General features: G+C 45.2%; 2 protein-coding genes across 3 annotated transcripts in view; one reads left to right on the top strand and one right to left on the bottom strand.

The window, feature by feature from the left end:
• Positions 1–1,913: 1,913 nt before the first annotated feature.
• Positions 1,914–12,950, bottom strand: LOC8037666 (nuclear inhibitor of protein phosphatase 1). Its single transcript, XM_029966050.3, has 7 exons — positions 12,859–12,950; positions 12,504–12,564; positions 9,823–9,976; positions 8,371–8,588; positions 4,281–4,419; positions 3,058–3,122; positions 1,914–2,623 (listed from the first exon to the last, which is right to left on the bottom strand). The coding sequence occupies exons 1-7, from the start codon at positions 12,930–12,932 to the stop codon at positions 2,273–2,275; spliced, it is 1,062 nt and encodes a 353-aa protein (XP_029821910.2). The 5' UTR covers positions 12,933–12,950; the 3' UTR covers positions 1,914–2,272.
• Positions 12,951–13,305: 355 nt separating this feature from the next.
• The window catches only part of LOC8037667 (macoilin-1), a 37,987-nt gene continuing 23,673 nt past the window's right edge, over positions 13,306–27,619 (top strand). The window contains exons 1-7 of one of the 2 annotated variants that reach the window (XM_029966042.4): positions 13,306–13,500; positions 14,769–14,910; positions 16,965–17,100; positions 19,553–19,682; positions 20,378–20,444; positions 20,541–20,646; positions 21,822–22,359. In XM_029966042.4, the coding sequence (XP_029821902.2) occupies positions 13,421–13,500; positions 14,769–14,910; positions 16,965–17,100; positions 19,553–19,682; positions 20,378–20,444; positions 20,541–20,646; positions 21,822–22,359 (1,199 nt within the window). In that variant the 5' untranslated portion in view covers positions 13,306–13,420. The remainder of the gene's footprint in view (positions 13,501–14,768; positions 14,911–16,964; positions 17,101–19,552; positions 19,683–20,377; positions 20,445–20,540; positions 20,647–21,821; positions 22,360–27,619) is intronic. The other variant, XM_029966043.3, reaches the window with a different exon arrangement.

Here is a 27,619-nt window from a genome sequence, read left to right on the forward strand (position 1 = left end):
GTGATGCTTTCCAGCCTGATTTCCAACCATATTTTTGCCTGGAACATCCTAAATGCGCGGGTAGTCCAGATTTTCGTAACTGGAAGCGAGTTGCAACAATAAAAAATTCTCTAGCTAGTGCTGCGCGTCTTGGTCGTCTCGGTTCTTTGTTGGTCTATACCAAAATGTAATCGACAAAAAAAGCTGCTTGAAGCCCTGTACTTTTTTCACCTATTACGTCCAAGCTGATTACATTTTTTGTGATTATATTTCTATTACGTTACTAGAGCCTCGCACACTAACTCCCGAGTGTGCGATGCAAAATTAAAATGAGATACCCAGGAACCCGTTGCAGGTGCCCTGAAGTCGCTGACGCAAATTTTGAGGAATGTATTTGGAAAAGTATTTGGAGGAGACCAAATACTTTTGGTTGTATTTGAATCTTGTAATTAAATGCTTTTTTGGAAATGTAATTAGATTTGTAATTAAATACATTTTTGACGAAGTATTTTGTATTTGTATTTTGATACATATTTGCATGTATTTTGCCCATCCCTGGTTGCAGGTCTCCGACACAATCAGGCACATAGCCAGGAGGGCGGGCCCATTAGAGGCCCCCCCCCCGAAATTTTCCATTTTGCTGGGGCCTCCTCTCCCCCCTCCCCCTGATACAGCATTTTGTCATGGGCGGGCCCCCCGAATCAAAACCCTGGCTACGTGCCTTGGACACAATGCACCCACCAGCTACCATAAGTGGCTGCATGACAGCCGATATCACAAAACGTTGCTTCAATTCATTCATACCACAGGCCTTGAAGCATACATATAAAACATTTATGCCTCAAAGCAACCTCTCTACATAATAAAAAAAAGAATGGTTTGATCATCCACATCCGAACCGCATTCAATCCACATACATTGTATCCGCATCCGAACCACATCTTCACCAAAAAGAGGCGACAACCCGCAGTGTGCAAGCTTCCACAGCAAAGGCGTAGGACTTGCTCCAGTGCTTTGATGAGGTTGTCGCCAACGTGCACAGGCCTCCGAGAGTTTCGTCAGACAGTTGCGGTAGGTTGTTTAAACTGTTCGTCCATATTCAATGGTCGGAAAACACAGCTACCGCGCCATTGCACACTGCCCGTACGGTTGTCCCTCTACTGTGCTTCGGTACCGACGACGCTTGCCAACATTAAAATTGTGACGCTTTCAGTGTTGTCAGACCATCAAACAATTTCGCATAAGGTCTATTAAGCGTGAATTAAAAAAAAAAAGCATCTGGATGGTACGTCATTAGTTATTAGCAGTTTGCTTATTTTTGTACAAAGAACTCCGAGTCAAAACACAGTATATCATATTTGTATTAGAAGTGATCATCATAAGGCGGTCACTCGTATATATGTGGCAAGATGAAAGTACAGTGGGGGGGAAAGCGGCTTTGTTTACTTTCTTGTGGCTTGTACAGTTCGTTTACTTTGCCCCCAAATGACGTTTTCCACTCTTTCCTTGCCAAGCAAGAAACCACTTTCCTGGGGCAATTTAGCTTTTCCTAGGGACAGCATTTTTGGCGAGATAAAAAGCTCTAAAGTGATCTTCGGCAAGAATCGGGTCTTTCTTGGCGTAAAAAAACAATTTTAACCCCGATTGGCACCCTTGTCCTAAGAAAACAATTCGCTCCCGCAAAACATTCGATGATGCACTAATTGCACTTCATAGTGTCACTCGCTTATTCACTCCGCACTCTGCCCTCGGCAAAAATGTAGATCCAGACACGCAGATATCCGCATCTGGTCGCATCCACAGCTTCTGGCATCCGCATAAGACTCGCCAAATCTGATTAATTTTTATCTGCATCCGCCAGTTGACTGCAGATGATCCACGGATAATCTGCGGGTATGCAGGGCTCTACTTTTACGCAAGTCTAGACCCACAACTTGCATGTAATCAATACTTTATTGTCAAAGCGGTCAAAGCCACCAACACAGCACCTTTGATCATGAAAACGCGACAGTGAACAAAAAAAAAAAATCCTAGATAACGCTTTTTGTGTATGGAGGTCAACAGGCATTCCTGACGAAATTGAGATAGACAGCATAAGGTCACCATTTGTTTTATGTCGTATGCAGAAATGTACAGAGACGACGGAAGGGATGACTGTGTATAAAACTAGCCGGAACAACAAAAAGAAGTAGGTAACCGGAGGCGACAAAACAATAAAAGAAAAAAAAAAAGACTGCACACACAGTGATTAAAACAAGATGCTGGCCATCCAATGAGACTCCACAGTTCCTTCTCACATGAGTAACGAAGGCACGGGCTTCTTCCCGGGCCAGGCTTCTTTCGCGTATTTCTTTTTCTTCGGCTCCGGAGGCAAGTTGGCTTCGGCGGCGTTTGCAGCCGCGGCTGGATGCTGTGCCGCCACGGCCTGCACGGCGGGGTGCGCTTCTCGCGAGTCTGCCGGTTCGATTTCCGGCGCCGGGTTAGGTAGGTGCAAGCCCAGTTTGGCAGAGAGCATTGGCGAAAAGATGGTGCTCAGGTGTGACACGTGGCCCGGCTCTGGCTTGGCGAAGGGGTGCAGGTTGTTTGACTTGTCGGAGTCCGGCAGCAAGGTGCTCAAGGGGTCGCCAGGATCCATCCTCGCCTTCTGTTGTCAGGGAACCGCCACGCAACGAAAGGGCACCAATAAGAACTGAATTGATAGAATCGGTGGTTATGCAGAGTGCAAGCTCGTCTGCTCCTTTTGTGGGGGTTGTGGTGGCGACAGAATGCCGAGCTCTGATTGGCTCCGATTGAAGGATAGCAAGCTGCCTTAAGGTCTACCCACTATCCTTCAATCAGAGCCAATCAGAGCTCGGCATTCTGACGCCATCACAACCCCTGCAAACGAAGCAGACGAACTTGCACTCGCATACTGTTAATACAGGTTTTCGGAAGGTTAGAGTGAGCAGTACCGTGAAATCCATATTTTCGTCGTTTTGGCCATGAAACACACCCGCTCATCACTTACTCAAAAATCCTACTAAAGACAATGTTTATGACTCGCTATCCGCGAGTTATAAATAGTAAGTTGGGACTTGCCTTGTTGGGAATGACTGCAGTGTGAACCAAATTTCGAAACCTCCCAATTGAAGGGTCCACATCCTCTGTAAAAGGGAGGGAAAGAGAAAAAAAAACTATATTGCACAAACTTTGTTAAATATCTACTACCTATGTGCCTTACCGGAAACACATTCCAGTTTACTTTAGCAAAAGGCTCTATGCTGTCCCAAAGCCAAAGAATGTCCCCTAGGAGATGAGACATTTCACTTATAGTAAAATGAAAAATCGAAGTACCAGAATGAGATACTATAGTACAAACAAAATACTGTAAACGACTTATTTTCGCGGGTTCAATATATCACGATTCAGGTCAAAGCCGAAGATTTGGAATAATTTGCGTGTTCTAATTTTCGCGATGCGGTGGTATCTCAATACAAATTTCAATGTGTTTACGTTTTACTGGAATTGTTTGCGGGACCAATTTTTCGCGATTTGTAGGCGATTCGCGAAAATTAGGTCCTCTCGAAAATTAAGTCTTTTACAGTATTGGAAAGCGTTGTTCCGCAGAACGATCGAGCGCTCGGCTAGAAATGCAGGTCTCAAAGCCAAGAGTGCGGGCTAGCTCGCGCTTGTAGCTTTGGCTGCAATTTCGGTTTATGAGCGTTCTCCGCCAAGTCACATTCAGGACTAAGTAACTCCAAGAGCAAGCCATACTGCTGCGAACTGGCACTGCTTTTTAGGAACTCATGACGTTGTGGCATTCCAACGGAGCTTCACAGACCGCCACCAGACGCAATTTTGCAATCTGTTAATTTGTTTTAAGATTAGTTTTCTTGACTTTTCTGCCTCCAGCCCAGAAACACTAGTAGTCTAGGCTAGTGTTCCTGTGCTGCCGGCCCAACAGAGACCACATCTAAACAACAAAAAGAAAAGTGTAAAACATTTAGTTTCTATACCCCTTTAAATTGAAAGCAAATTGGGTAAAAATAAGGGGTAAGCTAACTTTTAGTGTGCAAAAAGAAAATGTTGAAAGAATGTTATTTTTAGATTCTGTGTCACAATTTTTGCCAAGGTCACCATTGACCAGATGCTTGCAATTACTAGAAGTGGGGGCTATCTTTCTGTGTTTTTGAAAGAATAGCAAATCCTGTCAAACAGTGGGGTGGGCTCTCTTTCGGGGCTGGGACATCTTTCGGGATATTACGGTAGTAGACACAACCCAAGAATACAAGTGTATGGCCTCTACAGAGGTTTTTGCTCACCGGGGTTGATGACGTCCTCTTCATCATTGAACTTGACGCTCAGGTTCTTCTGCTTGCGATTGGGGGGCTTGAGTTCCTCGTCGGGTATCCCCAGCATGGTTATCCTTCGGTTGTGGGCGGTGTTGTATTCCGTTAAATTCTGCAGAAAGAACACAGCTCAGTTGCAGAGTCAAATATCAAATATCTATCCACCTTGCAGTACAAGGACCAAACTACCATACTCTTCCAAATGAATAGATTAAATGAAATTAAGCGAGATAGTAAAGAGTGCTTCAATAGTTTCCTTTCCTGGGCTGTCACGGCTTATCAAACCTACATGGCAATTGTAACCTTCTTTAGTAACCACAGTGGCTTATGATGAAGGCACTTGTTGCTCCAGCTTTTTGAACATTGCACTTTTTTCTATCGCGACAAAGCCATTCATTGGCCCTATGCAAACTTTGTGGAGATCTCAACAAAAAGTTGGTGACTGGCAAGGAATTGACGGCTGATCCCGAGGCGTTTATGGAGCGGGCATGGTATAAGAAATGAGAGCCATGAACAATGTAATGCAGCCATGGTGGTCTATGGTTCCAAACATCCACCTGGGAAATACTAAACAACTATTCCTACCAGCCCCAAATCCTCTAGCAAAGTGGTCATCTCTTCATATCCAGGGTAATGTCCACCTCTTTCACCTACCTAGTCACCTGCTCTCTATTTCGAATGCATTGACAATGCATCGCATGCGGCTGAGAAGTAAAGCTGCACCATTTTTTGTAGAACAGCTTTTGCGCAGAAGAGAGACATAAGTGAGTGGGACACCCCAGTCTATCGCAGTGGGGCCACTCGAGAGCTATGCTCAAAGCACTGGCATCCCTCTTTCCATCTGTCTAGTGTTGTCACCGTGGCCGTTTGGTTGTTCAAACCGTATAGCACGTGTTATGAAGATCCCTTTGGTCACCCTTCCCCAATGACCGTCGTAGTGTCCGCGGGTCGGAACGCTCGGCCTCCTCGCCGTGAGCTCCGACCTGTTCGTGAAGCATCGGGCCTTCCTCATCACTCTCTCCTGGGAGGATATTTTCTGTTCTCTGGTCGGACACGGGTATTACTGGTGATGGGGCGAAACTCCGGAGGTTCGGCTTTGGACTGCTTCAGAAGATTCCTAAACGTTTCGGACGAAATTTTGGTTGTTTTGAAGGCTCGGCAGTTTCGTCGCTATCTAGCCGACATGGCATTGTTTCTTTCGGTTTTGTGGGCGTTGAGTGTCTAAAGACTATAAACCTCGATACAAATCAAAATTCGATCAGTTTTTGGTTTATTTTCTACGTCATGGCAATACATACCTACTAGGTTGCCCATGGTATGTGGGGGATTTTCGCAGATCCTACGATCCCATGCTGAGGCCTGCGGGTGCATCGACCCATCAAACACGTTCATATCTGTGCTTGAAGTGATGGCCAAACTGATGGCCGGAGCTCAAAAAGCAAAGCTCTATGGCAAAGCTCTCTATGGTAGCTTGTGCACGTCCAAGTGTCAGAGCTCTGGGTGCAATGTGTAGGCCTCCCGAACGTTTCGGTCACGAATCACGGTTGATATGATGTTCATATGATATTTACTTCGGCTCAGGAGAGTCGGAGCGACGGTCAATTGATAAGTGATTTCATTTCCACTCTGGAAACATGCTACAAGTAGTCTTCAGCAGAGCATTCTATGTGGAGGGTGTCTAACTGTGAAGCACAAGCAATAAAAAAGCAATAAAAGCCTGCGGGTAGGCACTGGATCAGTATCTTTCTGAAGAACTAGGAATAACTTACATAGCCACTGCAGCAGATGGTGACGGGAAATGAAGCAAACCTCATTAATCTTTACCCTGCAAATAGCTAGCAGCTTCGCCAAAGTCTGTCACCGCCATATGTTTGCAGTTTGTGCTGCTGTGAAAAATAGTCGCTTAATGCTTTCCCTTGAAGACGTACATAGGGCGCTATGTATCTCTTCTAACTGTAAAGATAAGAAATAAAACTGCATTACTTATTTTGGGAGCTTAATGCATCCTTTGTACTCGAGTCAAAACTATCTGCGTGAAGGATCGATTGCATAACACAGATATTGGAGATATTCCGACCTGTCACTTCCACATGCCACCTGCGTTGGGTCAACGTAAATTGCAGCGTTCCCAGCACTTGGAACAAACACCACACCCATCATCGAGCAATTGATGCAATAAAAACAAGTGTTGAGATCTGTGACAATCGATTTCACCTACCTGCCCCCTTCTTTGGGTCACATGACGATGTGACTATGAAAGTTGGGAAATCGGAACCATTTTGACTAACCATATCTCAGATTTTATCTGAACAAGACTATTTTAGTAAATTCAGTATATTTATAATTAGAAGTTTAATTATTTAATGTTGTTTATAACATTGTCTTGTTAAAAAAAAGTTGCAATGCTCAATAATGTAGTCTGGCTATTCTGGCAACGCTCCGAAATTATTCAAACCTATCCGAAACAAATTGAGGTTCGGCCGCTCTTCCGGGACTTTAGAAAACCCGTTTCAGAAAAAGTTTCGCCCCATCACTAGTTATAACCAGCGGGCGAGGAGGTTTTGCCTCTTCTTTTCCCACTTTGGTGAAAAGGACTCATCCAGCGGCCGCGAAAGTGTTTGTATATGCTATCGGCGACCTACCCTATGCTTCCGCAGTCTTGGCTTTCCCTTCCCCCCTCGTCTGATGTAAGAACCTTTTCTTGCCTTGCCGACATGGGGGGAGTCATTTTGGAAGAAGACATGGTACTTCATTTTAGGAGTATTCAATGAGCACCCTTGGACTCTGTCCTTATCATGTCACGTGTGTCTTCTCCTCTGCTATGTTCGAGATATAAATAGTGTAGCAATCATTGGCATGACAAAGGTATTTGTTGAACCGACCACTGCTAGTGCAGCTCGATTGTTGCCAACATTGCTCCGGAGATGTGGGACCATGATACTAGGTTTGCTAGGTTTGGAGTCTCCTTAGAGATGGCTGCCGTCATTGAAATAACCCTTTGGTTACTCTGCAGGTATCTCTATTGGTTGCAGAACTCCGCACCGGGGCCAGATTTTTTGAAGCAGCAGCACCTTATTTAAAGCTTGATGAGCAGCCAGAAAGGAGGAAGCCACACCTTGATTCCTCCCCTCAGTTCGAGAAAGAAGGCAACCCCCCTTTTTTCTGGGGAGAGGGGAGGGGAGGGGAGGGAGGGGGGTGTGTAGCTCAGAGATGCTCCTTTGAGGAGGGGAGAAGAGAAGAGCACAAGAGGGAATGGAGAGGACAATGAGGGAGGGTTTTCTTCCTGGCAGAGACGATTCTGTCAGGAAGACAGTCCGATACAAAACGCTACCAAAGCATGGATGCGTAGCTGCTTCAGACGTAATCTTCTCGTGCCAGTCAGCTCGAGCGCTAGCCTTGGGAGTGTCACATTCATACTGTCATACTACGACATTGTTTCGAATAAGCACCTCAGAGAAATGCTTTTCGGGAGTTCAGTGCTCCTTTAAAGGCCGACGTCCACTTCGCACCTTCTACTTTTTTTCGCTTCCTCCTTTCCTATGTCCTCTACACTGTTTACCTCGTTCCAACACGGCTCCCCTCACAGTTTAGGAGAGGGGGATGCCAAGAGGATTATCCTCTCTGCAGACAACCAAAGTTATACGCCGGCCTTCAAAGGCCGGTTCGCACACTTTCTGATTGCTTACGACCGTGTACCTTAAAACCTATTATGACTAGAGTACAAACTGGCACCATTTATTAGGTAGCTAGGGAACACTTAAAGTGTCAGCACATTTTCTACCTTTTCGCGCATAATTCTTTCTTGGCTCGAAAAACCTGACAATGTTATAAACAATAATTTCATATAAGTAATACATGCATTTGAACTCACAAATACCGCAAAACCTCTGTTCTAGTGAAATGCAGTCCCAAAGCCGCCTCATAGATGGTGCCAGCATGTTCTTTCAACCATAGATATCACAAGAACTCGGTCCTAAGCAAATGCAAGAGTGTGAACGGGCCTTATGAGAACCTAACTACGGTGACTCTCCAGTCACGAAAAGACTTCTGGTTGTTCACTCACATCGAGTTCGGTCTCCGTCTCGGGCAGGCCAAGGAGCCCGCCCTCGACTTCGTCGCCGGTCTTGTCTGGGTCGTCACCTTGCCCCGCCGAGATCTTTTGTGGCCGTTCCCTGAGGATGTATGTCCGCGTCGATGCTCCAAAGTGGAACCTGCTGTCCACCGGCAGCTGCGTTGGCTTGTGTTGCTCCAGCCGAATGGTGCCGATGAAGGTGCCATGTGCTGCACAGAGGAACGCTGTTGTAGCTGCTCTCGCAGCATCGTATCACTACGTCGTTGTCACTTTAGTATTCCTGCACCACTTGCAGGGCCATCTCCTGCAAGTGGTGTCATTACTATATTTTCGAGTTTTCGGGGCAGTAAGATAGGCATCTCTATAAGCAGATAGTGTTGAAAAACATTACTTGCAACCTCGATCTTCAAAATCCTAGAATGCGTGAAATGTGATCTAGGGCTTTACCCGCTAAACTTGGTGGGGAAATAGACGTCACAATGCACAATGTCGAGTCGTGGTTTCACGCTCACTGACATCACAGTGTTGTGTGATTTGCGACATTGTGACGAACTAGTGTGACATCAATTTTGCTTGGTAAATTTAGTGGAAAAATTTACACCACGTGATGTGGCATCGTGCGACGTGGTCACGTGACGTGACACTGCGGCGTCGAGTTGCGGTGTGATTCTCGGATGTCATGTGACATAGATTTACGCGCTAAATTTAGTAGAGGAATGGACGGGTGGATGTTAAAATTTTTGGTATTAGGGGGTTCCGTTAAAAAGTGTTTCGCATTCTATGGTCACAACGTATCATGGCAATGCAGAGGGGTGTCAATAGTGACACATAACTGAAAGAAGGGCAGAAGTTGTACAACTGGCGACATGAATGTGGCACTATTCAAACAAAAGCAATGACAAAAAAGAAATAAATATAGAACTCTTATTTTTTTTCATTTTAGAGCGCAGCTCTTAGGGGCCCGTTTCCGGCTTAAACGGCAACGCCGTCGCCGTCGGCGTTAACCGCGAAGTCACGTTAACCCCCAAGGTCACGTGACCCCCCTCCAAGATCTGAGACCCCCCCCCCGAGTCACATGGCCCCCCAGGTCATGTGACCCCCCGAGGTCACGTGACCCCCTGAGGTCATGTAACCCCCCTGAGGTCACATGACCCCCCTGAGGCCACGTGACCCCCCTGAAGTCACGTGACCCCGAGATCACGTGACCACCTGACGTCACACGACCCCCCCTGAGGTCACGTGAGCTCAAGGAGCCACCTATCCCTCAGTACGCTTTCATCCTCCTCCTCAAGAGCTGCGCTCTAACCGGCGTTACAGGGAATTGTAAACGGCTTTCATTTTTTTTTTGTCTGCCAATAAACTAGGCATATACTTTTTGTTACGCATACCAGCTTTAGGGCACCTTGGTAAAATCTGACATAAAGTGCAGCTCATTGGACTCACTGCTTCCGATGTCGACCAGGAAGGCCCTCTGTAAGTGCTTGTGGTACACGAGGGCAGAGTGAATGCGTGAGCAGGACTGGTGGTCGATCACAAAATCATTTAAGTCCGGATTGCGTCCGAAAAGGTAGCACTTTTTTTCGTCTATCATCAGTTTCTGCAAAGGAAAGAGCGAAACACCAATCTGTAAACTTGACGCAACTATGTGGCAACCAACCCCCCCCCCCCCCCCCTTCAAAGAGTCACCTTCCAAGTCTAAGGAACTGCAAATAAGATAATCAAATGTTCCAATGCTATATCACTGATGATCGTAAAAGCAATGTGCAAATTGTGGACAAATATTTTTAAGCTCTTTCTGGTGTCTACCAATATCTAACCTGGGACCACTGAAAATATTTTTTATTAGTGACACTGTATTGTGCATCAAAATTTCCCCCCTCCTCCCTTGGCTGTTATCTGAAGATATATATATATATATTTTTAAATGCCCAATCATTTGATGATTGTGTTCTTCTACAAGGCAGATCTGCTTATCAGTTCTGCTAAAACTAAGTGTTTCCAATGCATAGAAGACAGGAAGCGAGGTAATTTCCAATATACCGTAAAATCCCGAAAGATAGCCCACCTAACATCAAGAGCAGATCGGGTGAAAATATGGAGTGGGCTGACTTTCGGTGTACAACCGAGAAGAGTATAAAAATTGCTATTTTTAGGTCGTGCCCTTCCAAGCTTGTTTTGGTGGCAAGGGGCAACGAAGCAAAGATGACTAATTCCCAGCCAGCAACGTTTGCTTATATCCCGCCAGAGCTGACTAGCTGCATTTACGCCGAGGCCATCATTGATCCCAACACTACTATTACTATGAGTAGGCTCTATCTTTGTGTTTAAAAAATAATATATAGCAAATGAAGCAGAAAAATAAGGGTGGGCCATTTTTCGGGGGTGCGGCATCTCTCGGGATTTTACGGTAATATTTTTTTCTCTGGAATTCTTATGTTCCCCATAGTTTCTGTATTTGTATGAGGCATTGATCCCAACACTACTATTACTATGAGTGCCCTCTATCTTGGTGTTTACAAAATAATATATAGCAAATGAAGCAGAAAAATAAGGGTGGGCTATCTTTTGGAGGTGAGGCATCTCTCGGGATTTTACAGTATGTTCTTTTTCCCAGTCCTAGATACCTATCTTAACCCCCCCCCCCCCCCCTCCAATTATTACATTGTTGCTTCTGTTCTAAGATAGCTGACACAGAAGTTTTTTAATACCTCATGAATTCTTTGCTTAATTTAAATTAAGGTTAATGATACATACCAGACTCTTAACTTTGCTTACAACATTCAACATCTCTCAAACTGATTATGTAGAGCGCTCGCAACCGTTAAACGAAGTGAGCGAGCAGCAATTAAAAGAACTACTTGCACCGGCAGCTAGTGCAACTGGACGACCCAAACCACAGTTTCTTCTCTGTGCTCCACTCCCAGTTTTACCAGAGTTTCAGCCACCAATCATTTAAACAGTTGTGAGCATTCTACAAACGCTTATTCGCATTTGTTTAAGACGCATTGAGGTCGCTGGCCATCAAATAAGGCAGAGCCTTCTCCACGGGCGGGGCTCGGTGAGCTCTCTTGCAGCGGAGCGGCAGTGCACCGAGAGAGCGGCGGTCGACGCCAAGCGTGAAATGGTTGTTTGGGTTGCCAGCACGCCGTGAACCCTCGGCAGTTCCAACGAGGCCTGGTGTAAAGCGCAATCTGTTTGGCAACCTCACTTGCCGACCGTTTCCATTAGCTAGGCTTCCAACCACACAGGAGACGGTTCGCAAACTAGACTGACAAATAGACTGCGCTTTGCACAGTCACCCCTCGCTCCACTCAGGGAAAACAATATAATCTCAGGCCCAAGCTCGCATCAAGCCTCGTCGGAACAGCCGAGGGCTCACAGCATGCCGGCGACCCGAAGTGATTGTTTTCTGCTCGGTGTTGACCGCTGCTCCTTTGGTGCACTGCCACTCCGTTGAGAGAGTTGCCCAAGCCCCCCGCCCCCGAGGGAGGAGGCCCTACCTTATTGCAGGCCAGTGACATCAATACCGTTTATGACTGCTACTTTAAGCAAAGGTGCTTTATGAATATAGTGCTTGAGAATTTCCTTTTACAAACTCTATAAAGCATTTGTTCCATAGAATAATGCATGGTCAAATATATACAGCATCTTAAGCTCCATAAAATTCTGTCTTTCCGTTTCAGGAAATATGCCCTTTTTCTATCTTTGTTTTGATTAGAATTTTTCAAATGTTTATAAATTGATTTTTTTTTTTTTTTGATACATGAATCTGGGATTATACTTTACACCTCACAGCTTTGTTATTTTTGGTGTTACACAGTTTGCCAGTATGTGGCGTGCCCCCCCCCCCCCCCTAACCTAACCTGACCTAACCTGACCCCCCCCCCCCCCCCCCCCCCCCCCCATAAAAGACATGGGGGTGTTTTGATTCGCCTAAGATTAAGGAATTGGAATGTAACACAATCACACGACGAAGCGACGCGACGCTCATCTATATCACAACGAACAGGGGCCCGGACTGAACCAAGGAGCTTTGCTAGGCGCTAGGCCCTCTAGCGCAAGGCTCCCTGTGCACCGAACGAAGCCGGCCGGCGAACCGCGTCGTGCGATTTCGTTTAACTCACCTGTATGAGTTTGTCCCCTTTCAAGACGTCCAGATGCAGACCCACAGGTGGTTTTCCTGCCCTGAAATCAACGACGCGGACTTTACAGTTGAGCTTCAAAACGAACATCCATCAATCTACCGGCGTTTTTTCCCGGCTAAAAAAAGCTCGTGTCAGAATCGCCTAAACCCTGAAGCGTCATATTTGAGCGCTATTCCCTCCGCTAGTAACAACGCCCGCAAAACAAGATTATCAAGCTCGGATGCTGGGTACTTTGTGAATCAAACGAACAAAGACGATTTAGTCGTCGCCAAAAGCAGCTGGGGGAAGCTTAGATTTCCCAGAATATTCCAAATTAGTTCAATTGTTTCGTTACCAAGATGGTACATCGTAGTTGCTCGCCATGTTACATTGTAGCAATGTTGCTAACGGTGTTTCACAAATCGGCATTTCATGGGCAATAACGGTTAAACGTTCATTTTTTTATTTTTTTCAGAAATATATTAATATAGGGCACACTTTAAAATGCCAAACATATTCAGTGGCATATACAAATAAAAAAAAAGGCTTTTAAATCAACGTAACGTCTGCTTTTTTCTTTATATATTGCACGATTTACTAGTTTACTATTTATATGAGATATAAAACTATAATATTGCACACAATTAAAAAGTATTTGTTTAGTTTATAGCGTATTACAATTTTTAAACGTTAAATAGTACGCCGCTCGAGAAGATTGTGGCGCTACCGACAACACTAACACAAATGACGTCACTATGACGTTTCCGCAGCATGCGCATTGGGGGTGTGTTGTGCGCGGAACGAAAATAAACAAAACAATAAAAAATTCTGAAACGGTGTGGTGCATCTCCTGTTTTCGTATATATTTCTGTGTAACAGGAGATATCTAATAGCCAACTGTGCTGGTATACGGAAATATGAAGAGACGGAATGCCGAATGCGGGAAAATTAGAAGACCCGGCAAACGAGCAAAAATAACGGAAGGCATTTACGGCAGGTAAGTTGCTCCTTACTGCAATATAAGCCTAATGGCGCTCAATATGGCGCGTTTTCCATAGACATATACACCGCGATCGACTCAAACGTCGCTCACGGTCGCACCTTAGTGTTCCCGCTGTGCACCGGCGGCGAAACAGCGCTCGGAAACGAGTGCAACCTTTGACCGAACGGTGCCTCGATCCCACGACAGGGAGCTTGACTTGCCGTACTCGCTCGCTGCGATCACTCGCTTTGAAACCCATTTTTTCTAAATGTCAGAACGAGAAGTCTTTAATCGCGGTCTCCGTCGATTCCGTACAACCTCCCGAAAACCTGCGTTACGAGGTTGCGTTCACGTAATGTCGGTATCGCCCGCGTTGAGGTACCAACCCAGCGCCAGCACCATGTACTGTTTACGAAATAATAATAATAAAAAAAAAAAAAACGCGCTTCACGCGATCACAAACTTGGGTTGAAAACGGTTCCTTCTCGTCGGTTCTGACCCAGTAAACAAGCGCCGAGCGCGCAACGCGAGTTTGTGTTGCGGTTCGTCAGCTGATGCGGGATGCGGAAACGGAGTCAGTCTTCCGAATGTAAACAGAAAAGCGTGTTTTTCCGGGCAGTCCCGGGTTGTTGGCGGGGGCAAGGGAGGACGCGTGCTTGGTGATCGCCGCCGTGTTTGCATCGGTGGAGCTTCAGAAAGCCGCCAACGCGAAAACGGGGTGCTCTGTTCTTGCGGCTTTCCAGCTTCGCGCGTTACGGCAGGTGTTTTTGGTGCCTCGTTCCCCCCACACTACTCGTACCGTGAAGCAGTTTGGAGCAGGAATGCCCAAGCACTAGTATCGCGAGAGCTTTCCAGCTGTTTAGAGATTAAAAACAGTTTGATGTTCGAGAGCGAGTAGGATGTCCCTTGTGTGTCGCGGTTCCATTCTGATAGATGCGGTTCCGGGCAATAAAAAAACGGCGGAAAGCCGATGTTGTCAGTGTTGGCTTTAAATGTTACTCACACAGCTGTTCTTGAAACCTGAGCATCGCTAACAAAATAAAGAAAAAATAACAAATATATGTTATGTTCATCTAAATCCGAACATCACCTGTATGTTTCCTTGACTGTTCGTTTTCCCCTGTTAAAACTTTTGTATAAAAACTGGTTGGCACACTTACTTTTTCTTTTTTTTCCTCTGAGTAATGTATTTTTTTCTTTACTACCATAGTGGTATTTCTCACATGGAGTACCTATCCTCTGCACACTGCCTGGCTAACTGATGTTTCTGCTTTATTTTGCAGTACTTTCATATACCTGAAGTTTCTGCTAGTATGGGCACTTGTGCTGCTCGCAGACTTCATCTTGGAATTGCGGTTTGAGTACTTGTGGCCGTTCTGGCTTCTTCTGCGAAGTGTGTATGATTCATTCAAGTATCAAGGACTGGTGAGTTTCTTCTCACCAGTGATACCGTAGGAAACTGAGCAACGGGTGACATATTTTTATTTGTTTACACAGAAAGTGATGCCGTTGTCACTGACCACTATCTGCATCAAACTTTTTCTGTTATTAAGTGTCTTCATAAGACCGACAACATGGCAACTGTCATATAGGGGGATCATATGCAATATGCCTATTTATTGACTTTTTATTGTTTTATTTGTGCATGAATGACAGTAGATCAAGTCTCATTTACATACTTGCAACCGAGTCGGACCGGCTTAGACAAGACTAGTTCTATGCCTCTTGCGACGGCTTAGTACCTGCTCTGCAGCAACACATCCAGTCCTAAGCCATCGCAAGAGGTTTAAGAACCGGTCTTGTCTCAGCCTGTCCTACTGGATTGCAAGTGTGTGGACGGGCTTTTATTCTTTGAGATAATTTTGTATCCTGTGATGTCAGTTTGTTTCTTTCCGATCAAACTTTGGATAATGCCGGACCATGCATGTTATGTTGGGTAATGCAGATTATGTTTTAGGACATATTTTCAATATGTCCTAAAAAGTTTTGCTTCGCCCTACAACTGAATTTGAGGTTTACAAACTTTTTGCATCTTTGTTGCATTTTCATTGGAATTCTTCAGTGACACTGTGATACGTGTCGCACATGAGCAATGTATGAGATGTGACGAAAAACTTTTATTTTTATGTCCCAAAATTTAACCCATTCGGACTTTCATATCAGATTGTTTCAGTGTCACACTCATAGTGAAGAAAAAGCTTTCCTCACATATGCAACAATTTATTTTTTATGTCTTCAGGTTCATGGTGGCTCCGTCAAGCTTTTATGTGCATATTTTTTTAACTGTAAAGGCCTGCCAGAGCTAGGCAAGGATACTGCATAGCACAGTCAATTTTTTTCAGCCTTGCTTTAGAACAGGAGTCCCAAACACGCGGCCCGCGGGCCGCATGCGGCCCGTGACACTCTGGGAAGCGGCCCGCAAGCATTCCGCGCCTATGAGCCCTCGTTCCCATGCCTCGAACGCTACATGCGCCATAAATAATAGTTTTATATTGCTATTCCTTTCCGCTCAAACGGTGACTCTGCTTTCATGCATTTTGCACTATAGCGCTTATCGTTTGGACGGAGAGTAAGGCTTTGTCGAAATATGGCCTTCTTATTCTTTTCCCATGTAAATCAACCTGAATGGTAATAATACCACTACTAGGCTACTCTTGCTCAGCACGAGCAACTGCCAAAAATAAAGCTATGAGCTCGGGCTCCTAGTGTCAAATAATACCTTTAAAATGAAAAGAAAGTTCTTATAATGTTGCTAATAAAAATCGTCAGGAAAGCAGAAACTGCCATATGAAAAGAAAGTTTTCTACGCCAGTTGAGCCTAGTGAATTGCGTGGCAGGGAAAGGACGGTTTGCTTGCTCTCATTCTATTGAAAACTGCCAGTACTGTGGTGTGGCAATGTTTTGATTCTTGTAACAGCGAGTGTGGGGCCTAAAGTAGTCAGCACAATAATCCGTGCCTAGAAGATCTCTGGGCTGTCGCTGGGACAGTCGGCTGCTTTCCAACGTAAAACACCACTGCTGTTATGTTTTTTGTTTTTTTCTTAAAATAGCAACATATTGTCCCCCCCCCCCCCCCCCCCCCCCCCCCTCCCCCCCATTGGCCCCCGTCCGTTCGGGGGTGGGCTGTCTAGCCCCCACACTCGAATGAGTTTGAGACTCCTGTTCTAGAATCTCTTTCTAATCCTGTAATGAACCTAGCTGGCCTGTGATTATCTCTATTCCAAGTAATGCGGTTGCCAAACTAAAAAGTTCGAGAAAAATTGAAATTTATGAATATTCCCATTGTCTACATTATTGCCAGTCCAGCAGAGGTGCATTAATGGCAGCAAAGACCTTGTTGTGGCTTGTTCTCGGTCAATTTTTCGGATACATAGGCTTTAACTCGAAAAAGAAGCAGCCAGTTGAGCTGTATTTCGTATGGTACCGGGTAATCAATGCCAAGGAGGTTTGTGCAGCTCGCGTGTCTTCTTTCCTCGCAGGCATTTTCTGTGTTCTTCGTGTTCATCGCACTCACATCAGACATGATCTGCTTCCTCTTCATCCCGGTTCATTGGCTGTTCTTTGCTGCCAGTACGTACGTCTGGGTGCAGTATGTCTGGCACACAGGTATGGCTGGTTAGTGCACCTTCCTTGCCTTTGTTCATTTGCGTTGGAGCTGAGCGGTTTACCTCTTTGTTCACTTATTTTCTTTGTAGCACCCACACCTTTGAAATATGTTCCTTTTTGGTGCACTTGTGTTGATGTTTCCTACTTGAACTGTGTGAAGAGCATTCTTTATCATTGATTTAATTTGATACTGTCTTGATGAAGTGGGGCTTTCAGAGATAGTCAATCATTCTGCCTCATTTTCTGAAACACTGTGCGACTTACTTTACTCCTGGGAAAATTAATCTATCTGCTTTGATTAAAGCTCAACAGAAGAAGGGTAATTAGGCAATAAGGTCAGCAGGAATGTATTCTGAACCTCAGAGTAACAATCTTGCACAACTGCAGTGATGGAAGTGCTGCGCCAATTGCGCCAATTTGCGCCAAGGACGCAATCCTGCTACATGTAGCGCCAAATTGTTATTTTACCGAAGAATTGCGCCATGCCTGCGCCGAGATGAGATGTAGCAATAAAAAATAGAAACTGAAGTCTTATCAGAGCGCGTGTCGGTACCACGGTATTTTCCGCGCCGCAGCTGTTACGCAAACCGAAACTGCGAGGGCGCTTTATCATCATCATTGAAAGGAACGTCAGCAACATCTGAGACCAAAGCCGCAGAGGCTAAGCGAAGAACCATCCCACTGAACTGCCTATTTAAAAAAAAAAAAAAAAAGAAAAAGGCCGAGCTTGTGAATGTTTTCAATGTTGGCCCGCCCTGTTCCCGAGCGCTAGCTACAAGCGAAGTCAAAGCTAGCGCGAGCCCAATGCTGTGCATTCCTAAGTCGCGCACGGGCTCGTGCAGTGTGGGCACCGTTACAAGCTTCATGCGCGTGCTTGCAGCTTCGGCTGCGCTCGCACTGAAGCTGAAACGAAGTCCAGTTGAGTTGCACCAAACTCTGGATGTAGTGCTGGTAAAGCCTCACCGTCCTTTTCAGAGCACAAAGCACTGCGCGACTGCGGTGTCTGCTCCGCGGGTGTCGCTTCTCTGCAGCGCGTCCGTGCATGCCAAGGAGCGCACTCAACGGGTTAACTCGCCATGATCCGAACGTGACTTCGCCAGCACATCGAAAATGAATCGTAATTTTTGAAGCGAATATCAGATACCACAATATTTGAAGCTGCTGCCCGAAAGATAACTATAATCTGAACTAAAACATTCCACAACAGTAAGGGTCGTTAGATGCTGCTGCAGATACCTTTAAAGAAGTGCAGGCTGATAAAACTAAATATCCTGTACCATCAGAACTCAGTGTGACATATTTAATTGTATTTTTTTATCTGATGAGCAGATAAACTTTATTTTCAAAAAAAGTTTTTTTTCTGTTTACTTTGTTGAATTTGATATATCCTGTCTTAAAAAGGCGACAGGCGCTGTGTTCCAACAGGGATGGGCTTTAATAGCACAGCAGCATTATTTCATTTTCAAGTAATATGCCAACATATGCCGGACCCTGCTCCAAAAGGGCCACTACCTGCTCCAAAACAACATTTTGCCTGCTACAAGGCCTGCTCCAAAAGGTCAAATGGCACTTCCATCACTGCAACTGGTACAGTTGATCCAGAGAATGAAACTCATTCAATTTTAAATGAAAAGTTTTGGAAAAACAAAAAAATCTGGTCAGGTCTTGCTTGTCCATGAAAAATATGGGCTCAGAAAACTTTCAAATGCATGCTCATTGGAATTATAATTTTTGTTTTATTTCTACCCTTTTGTTATTTTCTTCTTAACTTTGTTATTGGTTCATATTCGACAGGAGCCATGTCGTCCCCTTCCTGGTGTCATTCTGTTTTACTGTCACATCCTTCTAGTGCATAGAGAAGGGTCCCTAATCAGTATCACTTCTTATCTGACCCTGTGTTCATGGTGTACGTTTTGAGAGCATGTCCCTATAAGGATAAAATGATCCCTCAAAAAACTTTGGTGCTTCTACTAGATGTCAGATTGGACACTTCCCAGAAAAATAAATTGAAGTAAAAACCACTAGCACCATCACAGTATGTGTTCCTTATCCTTTAACACCCTTGAATGCATTTTGTGTAATAACTTAATCAATCATGAGTTCCACAAACAGGGGATGCACTTATTTCTCAGACTTTTAAAAAATAGGACCTTGGAATGGCCAAGAACTAGTTAGCTTTCTAAACTCAGTTTCTGCTGGTCTGCCAACTACCGCAGAAGTTTTTGATAACCGGGGTGTTGGTGCAATTGACGTGAAAGTTCTCTGTAAATGTGTCGTGTCCTGGCTGTAGAGAGAAAGGCTGATGCAAAATGAAAGCGAGCAAGAGTTATTTTTGCACATATTGTTTTGTGAACACAGTTTCTGGTCATTTGTTACGCCACGTGGCATTTGGGACATGGTGGGGCACGCTGGTAGCATTGCGCATGACTCCTCGTGTGGCTTGTGTGTGTGTCTGTTACAGAGAGGGGCATCTGTCTTCCCACCATCTCACTGTGGCTGTTGTTCGTGTATATAGAGGCATCAGTACGGCTCAAAGAGATTAAAAACATGCCCTTCCACTTAGACCTCTGCAGGCCCTTCGCTGCACATTGGTAAGCCAGCAGTGGGCCGTGAACAAATAATCTGTCCAGTAATATGGCTAGCAACCTTTGAGATATCATTTTATCTAGCACAGAAGCTGTCCGAGTGGAAATTCAGCATCTGCATGTTTAGCATGTTCTTTTTTTATTACGAAATATATGACTATCTACACCTGAAGAGCCTTTTGTTTTTTTTTCTTGCAGAGAACTTAAAGTCAAGATTTGGAGGTCATTTTCGTTGTATATAGTTATTTGGTTGTTACAAAGCAAGCACAATTCATATGTTGCGTGCAATTAGGTTCTTTTTTGCAGTGATCAGGGTCGGGAGCTATATGAGAGGCCAGCAAGCTAACGTGTCATGAACCATACCTACCCTAGAACTAACTGCGATTAAACTGGGACATTACATCTTGTTTTGATTACTATGCACATTGATTTAGCGTTTGTCACGGTTTCACGGTTCTGTTATTGAGGTACAAAACAAATGGTACCATTCCTTTTACATTGTTTATAAACATTAAAAAGACAAAAAGCTGATTTCAGTCAGCATTCCTTACTGCATGCTTTTGCTTTCTGCAGTTGAGCCCAATACCACAGCATGGCTAGATGATGATCTTGTAGGATTGAATTCTGCTACACCCATTATGCACCTTTCTTGGACTCAATGCACGGGTTTGCATATCATGCTTTTGTGTTGCCCCATGCAGCATAGGGTATCCTGTGGTCACATTGGGCTTTGGCTTCAAAAGCTACATTGGCTACAGGATGAGACTTGTAAGTAAAGTTACTTACCACTCGGGGTCTTTATCCTGAGTGTCATGGGGGGCTCCAGCTGATTGCTCTCACTTTCACTTTTTTGCGGTTCTATAGAGAAAACAGAAAGAAGTTGCCAAGGAGAACGACTTTTACCTCCAACTATTACAGCAAGCTTTGCCTCCAGAGCCACCTAGCATCACATCAAACTCCTCAGACAAAGGTGAGCAAGTTTCTAGTATCACCTTAACGTTCGACTTGAAGTTTAGTTCCTAAGCAAAGCTGGTTGCTTTAACAAAAATTTTCAATTTTACAAGCAGCATTGCAATGGGATGTAAGTTGTAACAAAGTGAACTGGCCACCTGCTAATGTGAACAAAGTGAAAGTTGACTCATAAGTTTGAGTACCCCCATTTGTGTCTGTGAGATTTCACAGTGCAATAGGTCCTAAGCTCCAGTTCTTCAGCATTGTAGCCCTTGCCCATTATTTACTTTAGTTGACCTTTGAGAAACTAATCAAAAGAATAGTGTCAATAAGCTATTGTGAAAATGGGGGAGCAAATATACCAATTTAACTACGGAGCTAATGCTTAAACCACAGAAATAAACTGACAGATGTGAGACTTGTAACAGAAATAAACTGACAGACGTAAGACAAAGAACATGATTAAATTCAAATCCAACAAAAGCACAGCAAATGCAGCAGTGCGTCTTTCAACTTTATTCAAAGCAACATTCTTGTTATGGTGAGAACCGCAGGGCGTCTTTTCTGAATGCCCAGCCTCCGGCAACCGCTTGTTGCCCTCTGCTCTGCTTTGGCTGTGCGTGCCCGGTCGGGGCTTGCGAGAAAGCGTTTTCGAAATTGGGAAGCGTTCATTGGAGGTGTGACAACTAACCATCCTATTCTTGTCCATAAAAAAAAAAAGATAAATAAAAAATAAAAATTTATATTTGCATTTAGATTGCGTAAGGTCGGTCTGCCTTTTAAATGCGGCGACACTGGTTTATGCTGTGGTTTAGAAATTTAGCCAGTGCAGTATAACCGCTGGCCTGGGGCCTACGTGCACCGCATATTAACGATCCAGGACCGCATGCCGGTACAATACTCATCCAGATTGAAATGGGCAGGAGTGGGGATTGAGCCTGGAATCTCCAGGTTCCGCAGCGCAAGTTTTTGCTCCACGCGCATCGAGCTGTGGTGCGTCAGCAGGCTCAGCCACCAAACCCCGTCCTGTTCGTGACTATGGTAGATATGTGGGTTTTGCAGCTTCTGGACGGAGTCCACGGGGAGAACTCTAAAATGTTTGTGGAGCTCCGTGAAGAAACATATTTTCTTTTCGGTAGTGTCTCGCGTTACGGTTAAACGACGCGCACTTACTTCTGTCACTTCCGTTCTCAGCGCTCTGCAAGCTGGGCGAAGAGAGTCCCCCCAGCAACGGGTTCTGCGGGGGACGCAAGGGCCCCGCATCATCATCATCGCCGCGCTACGCGGAGGCGGACGTCAAGAACCACGTGATTCACGCCCTCATGGACAAACACGAGTTTGAGTGCCCCGAGCCGAGCCCGGCGCCGCCCCCTCCACAGGGCGGCTCCTCTTCCTCTCACCGGCGGCCATCGAGTGTGAACGACTTTGACGCTTCGGCCGAGGAGCTCCACGACAAGACTGCTTTCAAAGTGAATGGCGTCTGTGGGGGTTCCAACGTCGTGGCGAACGCGGCCCGCACGGGCTCCTCCAAGTGGAGCCAGAGCAACTGTAACTCAAAGGAGCCGCCACTGGCGCTGGCGGCGGCCGGCGCCGGTGGCAGTGGCAGCAGGAGGGCGGCCCGGAACAACTTCACGACGGCCAACAACAACCTGACGGGCGGCAGCGGAGGCAGCGTGCTCCCGCCGGCAGCCGTGGTCGGTCAGCTGCATCCGAGGGACGACCACTATCAGAGGTGGGAGCGGACGGGGATGGGTTTTAAGGGTCTGCTGACGCGTTGCTTTTGCCACATTGCCCCTGACGCATCTTCGACCAGTGCATTTACCGTTCTATCCCGTGCATGCATCGAAAGTGGTTCCGAAGTTGCGACGAGTTACGTCGCAGGAACCGGCGCGTCATGCTGCTGGATGTTGCGATCCCGGTGGTTGGTCAAAGAGGCTATCATTAAATAAACGTACGAGCGAACTTGAGCATCGCAGTCGTTGCAAAGTCCCAACTCGTGGCTGCTGAAGAGCCATAAAGTGAGCTGTAGCGGAACAAACGCCTGTCGTGTCCACCACTGGGAGTGCCGCAAGCAGCGGCACGAGACTTGTATGTTGTCTCACGGGCCGGAGAAGAGAAGCTCACGGGCCGGAGAAGCACTTCAGGCACCAAAGCATCGGGGGCTTGCTGTGTTAGTGCACCGTCAGTCAAAGTATGTGGAGCGGTAGCTTGATCTGGATCAAGCTCATTCCTCACACCTCCGCCTGATGCATTGGAGATCGGCATTCTGCATGATTCGTGCAGCTCCTCGAAATCCTCAACTACCCGGAATTTTGATGAAAGCCTTTCGAGGGCCCTTATATCTCCTTGAAAGTTTCGACGCTCCTTGTATATTCCTCGAAAATCCGGGAATTATTGTGTTTTTGCGAATCGCGGCGGATCAAGAAGTTCACTCGCGGGAGGCATACGCAGAGGCGCAAATTCCAGAGTGAAAGCAATCGAATGCCACTACAAAAAAAAAAAAAAAGAGTGAGGCATTACTTTTTGTGAAGTTGTCGATTTACATAAAAGGAGATACACATTCTTTCAACTCATCCGAGCTGCAGCGATGCGTGTAGTGGTGCGCAACACTATTGCGGGAAAAGAGCTCTCGCCCGGTGTCCTTGGCAACCTACATGGCGGCATACTTTTTTTGCCATTAGCTGCGTTGCCGTAAGACTCTGGCCACCAGAAAATGTGTTTATTCTTTTTAAATAGGCCTGCTTCATGTACGTGAAACATATCTAACAATTTTAATCGAGCTATGATTGCATCGCACAGTTTGCATTGCAGAGCCACCAACTTACATAAATCATGGTCATGATTGCGTCATGCAACGTGCGCCCATTTTAAACGGTCGATCCATGCCAAATGTCCCAGGCGTGACGCTCAACCCTCGCTCAATTAAAATAAAGATAAAAACTCGCAGCTGTTTGCATTGAGCTGAGTAGTCACTTCCGCAAATATTTGTGGTGAAATGTTTTTTTTCTTCCGTCAGCACTTTCAAGTTCCCAAAAAAAGCGCGGGACAAGTAAAAAAAGTTAAAAATATATAAATGATTTGATAGCTTGCCCAATCTTTTTATTTGAATTCACTTTCATTTGCATGAAATGAAAGTAACTTAAAATAATAAATTTGTTTTCTATTGTTTCATTCAATAAAAAAAAAGTTAAAATTGTGCCGTTTTTTTAGGTAGTTATTGTTAAATTTATTATTCTGTATAACCGCACTAAGAGTGCTTTCAGCCTGTGTTGCAGGTATATTTTATGCATACAATACCTTCATACCTTTAGAAGAAAAGGTTTCTCTAATATTAAAACGTAAAGTAGAGGAAAATGGCATTTTGGCTACAATTCAGCTGCTAATTTTGCACAGAGGTGGTCCAACTAAAAAAATCATGAGACGTTCCACACTGTGGAGGTGGATGACCAGCGAAGTTGTTTAGCACACGACACAGGTCCGCCTCGAGGAGCCGGGGGAAACTAGACACATGCGGCGGAACCGCCACTGGTGAACTCAAGCACTTGGAACGACGGCAAAGAGAGCGTGGTGTGAGTGTAGACATTTCTGACACGGGTCGCACAGCGGCAAATCTTTGAGATACCTTTATTATCTGCCTGAGTGTCTACTGATCTTGAAAAGGGTGCCTGTTGATAACTAATCTACCGAAAATGCATATCTAAGTGATGAGACGTATAAGCTTTTGCATAGAATGAAGCGATTTTCCATCAAATTCGGGACCTCAGTTTTCGTTGACGCACGCGAAAAATTCACGGAACCGTAGCCATAAACAGCTTCGCTGTAAAATAGACCAGACCACTCAAACGAGAGTACACCTGATAACTTGTGATTTGCAAAGTTTAATTGAAGTGACCTTTTTTTTAAGCGAGAAAATATTTTTTGAAGTCGAGCATCCGCAACATTGCGCGGAGTGGTTCCATGCAGCCACTTCTCCGCGTAACACTTAGGCGACGGGTTTTTATCTGATACGCTGTACAAGCTGAAGTGCTTCATATGGGATATGTGCCTTAGTTTGGTGCTGAAGTAAGTTGCCACAAAGCTGATTAAAGGAAAACATAATTTATTATTGTCTGCATTTTCCAGCATTGGGTCGTGCCTTCCGAGTCAACTTCCCAAAATTTTGTTTGTGATAACACCTTTCTGGGAGGCTCATTGTTGAAGTAGACGTTGTAGTTCTCAGACTTTTTTTGACACTTGAACTTCTTCAGTCACCAAGTATGATGATATCGAAACACGAAGCACTGAAGGTGGAATTGGCTCGAAGTGATGAAATCCCGCATGCCCTCTATGGCAGCTGCTGTTTGTAATCTTAATGCTAGTTCAGCTCGCTTTTTCTGCACGATGACATTTGGTAACCATAGGATGTTTACAGTTTTGATGTTTTTTTTTGCACCCATGTAAAGAGCTCTAGTAGGGTGGTTATTTGGTCTTCGTATGGCCTTTGAAGGCTGGCCCTTGGTGCCAATCATTGTTTTTGTTTGGTCCTCCAAAGCCATTGCAGAGACTTTTCCCGTGGAAAGTTGTGAAAAAATTCCATTCAGCCGAAAGAGAACTCTTTATTGTGAAAACAAAGGTTTAGAAAGTTGTTCTTGTTTTTGTACTGCATCAGAAAAGTTTAAAAAAATGTTTCTTAGTTGTGGCAGGTCATTCTTTAGATGTTTTTCAGAAGCTCACTCTGGAATGCATACACTGCTGCAGTCAAGCAAGTCGCCAGGATTTTGATTCGGGGGGAGGGGGGGGGGGGGGGGGGGTGCCTATAACAAAATGCTGTATGAGGGGGAGGAGGGAGAGGAGGCCCCAGCAAAATGGAAGATTTCGGGGGAAGGGGGGGGGGGGGCTGGCTGGCTGGCTGGCTGGCTATGTGATTGGCTGCAATATCATGTTCCAGGCAGTCTGAAATGGCATCAAAAGATCTGACAGATAGTTCTTCAGAGCTTTCTGGCAGATGGAAATGAACAGCAACAGGGAGTATAGCCTGTTTGTTGACCCAGTGATGAGACTGCGGGGCAACTTGTTTTAGGAAATTGTAATTTCCTACAAAATCCATGAGCACGATTACCTCATCTTCCTTTAGCCCTGCTTTTAGTTCCCGCAAGTAGTGGGCTTGCTGTTTGCTTATAAAATGGTGGCCCTTGATTTCGTCAAATGTGTCCAAAATCTTTTAAGCAAACTCCTGTGATGTTAACAGAGTTGTTTCAAGCTCTCAAGGCCTGCCACTCTTCCACTGCTGAACTTGAACATGGTTGACCTGATTGGTGTCGAGGGCAGGACTTTTCCTGAGCAAAGTCGCAATGTTTTCGGTACCAAGGCACACGTTACACTTGCCAAACATGCAGTCCTCTTCCTCAAGTTGACACACTGCGGTTGCTAATAATTCTCCGGTGGTCTCCTTGGGTTCACTAGCGTGTAGCATCAGCTTCAAGTTTTGGTGCTGCATGCATATGCAAACAGTGTGTGTCCCAGTTGCCCCGGCTAAAACACAGTTTGGGGGGCACATACTGGCAAAAGTTGAAAATCCACAATTTAGGTTTGAGCCTTTCTTCCATTCTTCGTGAAGCTCTTTTCGGTTCATCAAAAGTAGCCACTTCTGACGGCCACGCAGCACATCTTTTTTACCTGGGAGGCAGTAGGAGACTGAGTTGTCCTTAAAAAATTTTCTGACAGAAGACTTCACGTGTTCACTCACAAAACGGACTCATTTTGTGAGTGAACGCGTAAAGTGCATAATATTTTTTTTTTTTTTGTGAAGTGCATAGTATTTCTTGTTTTTCTTTGATTTTTATGACCTTGGGCACCTGCTGCTTGGATGCCCTAAAAAGCTCCATATTTTTTCTGCGAGACCAAGCCAACAGAATTTTTTTTCCACATTTTTCTTTTTGTGCCAATTTAGCTTTTAGATCGCTCATTATCTGCCCATAATCAGACAGCACAAAATCTTTCTCCGTGTGTCCCCGCAAAGTAGATGACTGGCCAATGCCAAGAGGCTGACATAATGTTTTTTTCTGCTTTTTGCTGAAGTCTGGATACTTTCTTCCTTACGTAGCATTCTCATCTCCATTGTGCTTGCTTTCTTTATATGGGGCTCACAACCAACGGCTGTCAGGGCTTCATCGATCCTAGCAGACATTAGCACTTCCGAGTCCCTTTCATCGGATTGACCGAAACATTCTTGAGCTGCTTCCTCTACTTATTAAACTTTTCGGACGTTCCAGGTTGATAGAGGAACCTTTTGCACATTTGGCAATTAGACTGAGGGTAGGATGGGCATCTGCAAGTCTCAGTGTCACAATGAGCAACCCCTGGCGGTTCTTCGCATGGTCAGGAAAAGGGTTGCAGCACCATTTAGAAGCCACCAAGGACATGTACTTCTTCACATAAAACACAGAAGTGATGGCCACATTCTGTGGAATTGTGATCCGGCGAGCTTCTAAAATGCAATGTGAGGAGGTGCTGCTTTACTTCTCGCTCAAGTCTCCCACACTTGTTATAAACTTCCATCTAGTCAGGGTATAGATTTGTGGCAAACGCTTGGCCCAAAAGGGCACGGAAGAATTTTGCTGCCTGAAAAAAAGACAAGTTATGAAAGCATGAAGAAAATTTAAGCCGCAGTTGTCTGGTTTCACACTTTCTTTTGAGAAACACAACATTATTAAAGCCAAAAGCATGCCGAAAAAACTAAAGCAGCACAGGCCAAGGTGTATTTAAAGTGAGTAGTGCTAGTTTCGATTTACATATTCGAGTTATATCGAGCATATTGGCACTAACCAAGAACAAGACTGATAATACTACTCTCTGAAGGCTCCAAAACAGCGGAAGGGCTTGCAGCTGCAGAATGGCTCATTTTGTCCCAATTGTAAAAGCTCAGGGCTTTTGTGGAAGCTCACACATTTCTTGCAGGAGATATCACTAGGTAGGCAGCGTCGTGCTCCTCGGCAGACGGATGCTGTTTCAGG

This window comes from Ixodes scapularis, unplaced genomic scaffold (genome assembly GCF_016920785.2).
Source record: "Ixodes scapularis isolate PalLabHiFi unplaced genomic scaffold, ASM1692078v2 PGA_scaffold2__306_contigs__length_199485367, whole genome shotgun sequence".
NCBI lineage: Eukaryota > Metazoa > Arthropoda > Arachnida > Ixodida > Ixodidae > Ixodes > Ixodes scapularis.